General features: G+C 40.5%; 1 protein-coding gene across 3 annotated transcripts in view; it reads left to right on the forward strand.

The window, feature by feature from the left end:
- Positions 1–5,019, forward strand: part of LOC108795789 (hexokinase-1) — a 58,997-nt gene that overhangs the window by 44,833 nt on the left and 9,145 nt on the right. For all 3 annotated transcript variants that reach the window (XM_018567090.1, XM_018567091.1, XM_018567092.1), the window contains 5 exons: positions 1,189–1,493; positions 1,959–2,107; positions 2,485–2,604; positions 4,137–4,232; positions 4,424–4,523. In XM_018567090.1, coding sequence (XP_018422592.1) covers positions 1,189–1,493; positions 1,959–2,107; positions 2,485–2,604; positions 4,137–4,232; positions 4,424–4,523 — 770 coding nt within the window. The remainder of the gene's footprint in view (positions 1–1,188; positions 1,494–1,958; positions 2,108–2,484; positions 2,605–4,136; positions 4,233–4,423; positions 4,524–5,019) is intronic.

Here is a 5,019-nt window from a genome sequence, read left to right on the forward strand (position 1 = left end):
ACTGGCTTGCGCACACCACCGTTCGGCATTGCGGTCATCGGAAGCCCGCCCCTCAGGGGGGCGCGGCTTGCGGTCATCGCAAGTACGATCCTCCTGTCCAAGATAGGCAGATCGTACGTTTTTTTAAGTACCTTACAGCCATCGCAAGACAATAGTCTTGCGATGGTTGTAAGGTGTGTGCCCAGCATAAGAAAAGAAAAATAAGGAATAAAAAGCCGGCAATTATCTAGAAGTATGTGTTTGTAGATTGTCATCACTAAACATTTGTAAAGGTGTGTTTTTGTTGTCATTTCAAATATATGGATAAAGTTCCTCTTTAAAAATAGATCTCCCTAGTCCATGATTGTAGGATGTCTTCAGCCACAGATACTGTGTAATAACTATTAGTAATAAAAAACTAACAGAATGACTAGGGCCTTCTGTATGTAACAGCACATTCTATTTAACATATAAAACCAAATTGGTTCTTCAAAATAAATATACATTTTTATTTATTTTTTAAATTCCCTACATTGTATTTCCTATAGCAGCCACATATCAGCACAGTGGCTTAGTGGTTAGCACTTCTGCCTTCCAGATTGAGGTTCCAGGTTTGAATATCAGTCAGGACACTCTCTGCATGCAGTTTGCATGTTATCCCTAAGATTACGTGGGTTTCCTCCAGGTATTCCGGTGTCCTCCCACACTTCAAAGACATGCTTATAGGTTATTTGGCTCCTGTCTCAAATGGCCCTGTATGTATGCATGTGAGATAGGGACCTTAGATTGTAGGCTCTTTGAGGACAGGGACTGATGTGAATGTGCATTATGTAAAATGCTGCCTAAATTGTTAGTGCTATATAAATACTTATGAATGCAATAATGTGTATTTATTGTATTCATAGTTATTATTTTACACTTGTGATAAGAGTGCCTAGTAGCTTTATCATTCACATACTGGCGCAGATCATTTTTTGTTACTATACAAATACTTGTAATAAATCAATAATATCAGATAAATTCATTGTATGTATAAATGGCACTAAAACAGGAGGCTTTTTTGCAACAATAAAGATACTTTTTTGTTTACCTCCAGTTTCTTTCTAACTGTGTTGCCCATAGGAACCAGCTGAGTTCATCCTCTTCTTTGTGTACAAATATTTCTTATTTAATATCATCCTTAAATTTGTTTGCATATGTTCTCTTCAGATACTCCCGACGTCTGCATAAAACAGTGAGACGCTTGCTCCCTGACTGTGATGTGCGTTTTTTGCTGTCAGAGAGTGGCAGTGGTAAGGGTGCTGCTATGGTGACAGCGGTGGCTTATCGGCTGGCAGAGCAAAGACGACAGATGGATGAGACACTTGAGGAGTTCAGCCTCAGCAAAGAGCAGTTACAGGAGGTAAAGAGGAGAATGCGAATTGAGATGGAATGTGGATTGAAGAAAAAAACTCACGAAACTGCAAAGGTGAAGATGCTGCCAACGTTTGTTCGCAGTACACCAGATGGCACAGGTACTTGTTAATATATAAATGCCTAGGAAACAAAGGAAGGGAAACTCTAAGGCTGCATCAGACCTGTATGGAAACTTTCACCACTAATAGAAGTTTTTTTCATAAATGGATAGCTGTGCTCACTCACAGTTCCACTTCTAAAGTGATGTTTGAAACAGGCAATTTCTATTTAGTACCTTATAGCTTCTCTCAGGTACCCTCTAGTGGTGACATTCTACAACCATTTGCAGAGTGTCTGACTAATGATATGGTTAAACATACAGGAACAACATATTTATAGTAATAATGCTACATTTTTGTAGAAAAACTTACATAATTAGTGGGAAGCTGTCACATGCATTTATTTTTAAAAAATTGTAATTGTAACTCCTTTCTATAAGTAAGTATATATGACCTGCCCGCTTTGCAATGTTTAAAGGGTTGCTATTCGTGTATTTTATCATTTTGTATATTTTTCCCCCCTAGAAAATGGTGATTTTCTGGCCCTGGATCTTGGAGGAACAAACTTCAGAGTATTACTTGTAAAGATAAGAAGCGGTAAAAGACGAACTGTGGAAATGCATAATAAAATCTATGCCATCCCTACAGATGTCATGCAAGGCACTGGAGATGAGGTATGTCACATATATTATATGCATCATTTTTTCTTCTGGCCTAAGCGTATACTTGTTTGATGTTACCTAGCATTCCCGTCCTATGACTTCCTTTTTTATTCCTCATAAATTGGGTGGCTTGGGTTTTGATTTCTCTTACATATATGGAATAAATTATAATCATTGGAAGAGGGGCAACAGCATGCCTGAGGCAGCCATCTTGGAGAAAGCAATCCTCTGCTTCTAAAAAACCTTTGTGAAATATTATTATTATTGTTATTATTATTATTAGCTGCATATCATGCTGTTGTTTTGATATTGTCTCAGTATGGAAAAATATTTTTTAAACTATTCCTGTGGGTTTGCAAATCATAAATAATGTTACATCTGTTTTTCAGCTCTTTGACCACATTGTTCACTGCATCTCAGATTTCCTTGACTACATGGGGATTAAAGGAGCCCGGCTTCCTTTGGGATTCACCTTCTCCTTCCCCTGCAAGCAGACCAGCTTAGACGCTGTGAGTCCGTAGGGATGATGTGGAGGGTTCTGCCTCTGAAATAATGTGTTGTTTACTATTCCACTTTATTATTATGACGTAAAAGAAACCAGTACATAATACAAATAGTGGAGCTTCTCCTCCTTACTTAGTGAAAAGGATGAAGGCTCCAAGGTTCTTATCCTTGTTGTTCCTTAGTCACTCACTTAGAGGTGAACCAAAATAAAGATGAAAACACTGGAGTTTGTTCTTCTGCAGTAAAAATCATATGGTGAAGGCTTGGCTATCGTGTCTGCTAGGGGGCTCTGGACTAGAGAACCAGCTGAACAGAATTACAGTTTTTTTACTGCTACATAGGACATATTTAATCTGTGTAGCTTGGTTACATTTACGTAAAGTTTGAGAACACCTATGCCTAATTATCAGTGATCACCAATACTGATTAAAAGAGGGATATTGTCCACTGCTGCTAGACTTGTGTAACTTTACCTCTCCTTACTGGCAAATATAAGGGTCTATTCACTAAGCTGCCGAAGGATCTGGCCATAGCTTCGGCTGATCCTTCTGCTAGCTTCGCCCCCAGGACCCCTTCGGTTCAGTAGAACCGAAGGGCTGCTGTATGGGCTATTAACTATAACCCGGACAGCTCACGAAATTGGCCGAGCGGCTCAGTCGAGCCGAAGGCATATGCCTCGGCTCGACTGAGCCAAGGTGAAAGCCGAAGCTGGCCGAACGGCCAGCCATTGGCCGGCCAACAGCCTGCTTCTGACAGCTGGACAGCAGAGGGGGACCTGCAGTTCTCCATCAGGCCCCCTTCTGGTGATTGACAGCAGCAGAGGGCGGGTGCAATAGCTAGTTTGCTATTGGCTATTGCAAAGTGAAATAGCCAATAGGAATCTAGCTATGCATTCCTTTTGGTGTTTTTTCTAATTTTTTTATTCTGACGGCAGCAGAACAGCCCAGCCCATAGAAAACAATTGGGTGGAGCTAGCTGTCACTGCTAGCTCCGCCCAATCGTTTTCTATTTTATTTTTTCTACTTTTTTAACTGTTTTTCTATTCTGCCCAGTACCACAGAGGTACCGGGCAGAATAACCGAACCGAATGCCGTCGGCTATTCACTCACTGCTGTTCGGCATCTATGAGAATAGGCCATACAGCAGCGAGTAGCCTGCCGGAGGTTAGGCTCAGCCGATCCAGATGTTGGATCGGCTGAGTCGAACTCCTTCTGCACTTCGGGTCGGCCGAACATGCTAAGCATGTTTGGCCGACCCGAAGCCATCCAAAGCCACCCGATGCACGGCTGATTTTAGTCAGTGTACGGCTGAAATCAGCTGTACTAGCCTGAAGTGACTAGCCTACGGCAGCTGAGTGAATAGACCCCATAGGGTCCCTATTGCCAGAGCAAACAGTAAAAAGCTTGTTTCTATGGCTATAAACTGACTGACTGTTCTGTTTGACACCTCTCCTTTTCTTCATATTTGATATAATTAGCTCCATATGTCCTTGACCGGAATATAATATTGTCTTGGGGTTTCATTCATTAATCCACAGGGTATCTTGCTAACCTGGACCAAAGGCTTCAAGTCAACCGACTGTGAGGGTGAGGATGTAGTGACTTTACTAAGAGAAGGAATCAAGAGGAGAGAGGTATGTATGACTAATATCCCATCTGTCACATCCATTCAGCCAGATCACAAGTAATAAGAGCCTGTTTCAGTATAAACATGTCGCTGCAGTGCTCTGTGTAGTTTACTGTAATTGCTGCATAACTAACAGTTAATATTGGTGTTAAGTACAAATAACTATATAACCTTTTGACTTGTTCTCCTCTATTAAAGGAATTTGACCTGGATGTAGTTGCCATAGTAAATGATACAGTTGGAACAATGATGACTTGTGCATATGAAGATCCTAACTGTGAAATTGGTCTCATTGTGGGTAGGTTTACCAATGAATTAAATCATGTAATTTATAATGCAGAAAACTACACTCATCTTAGCGATCATTATTAATAATCATTATAATGAGTTATTGTTTAAAGTATAACTCCAGCCCTCCAAAACTTCTGCGGCAGCATGTAGTCAGAAATTGTTACATCCACTGTCAGGTTTGTATTGCTGTTTGTGTTATCAATAAGGAGATTTCCCTTAACTTCCTACCCAGAAACACAATAGTAAGTGAGGGAAAAGTTCTCCAAAAATAACTACAATTCCACCTTTGACATTTGTCACCAGAACAAGTGTCCACATTAGGATATTTCCCAGTTATTCCTCTTCTGTTGACAACTGAAACTTTATGTAAACAAAAATAGCGACTGCACCACAAGACGTCCTAAGAACAGAAAGTGAGGGGAACTCATGACAACTGGAAATGTTTACGTAGACAGAAATAAGGAGTGCACCAACAAGCATTGCTAACTAAGGCCCCATATATA

The sequence above is a fragment of the Nanorana parkeri genome, unplaced genomic scaffold (genome assembly GCF_000935625.1).
Source record: "Nanorana parkeri isolate BGI_ZX_2015 unplaced genomic scaffold, ASM93562v1 scaffold1005, whole genome shotgun sequence".
NCBI classification, from domain to species: Eukaryota; Metazoa; Chordata; class Amphibia; order Anura; family Dicroglossidae; genus Nanorana; species Nanorana parkeri.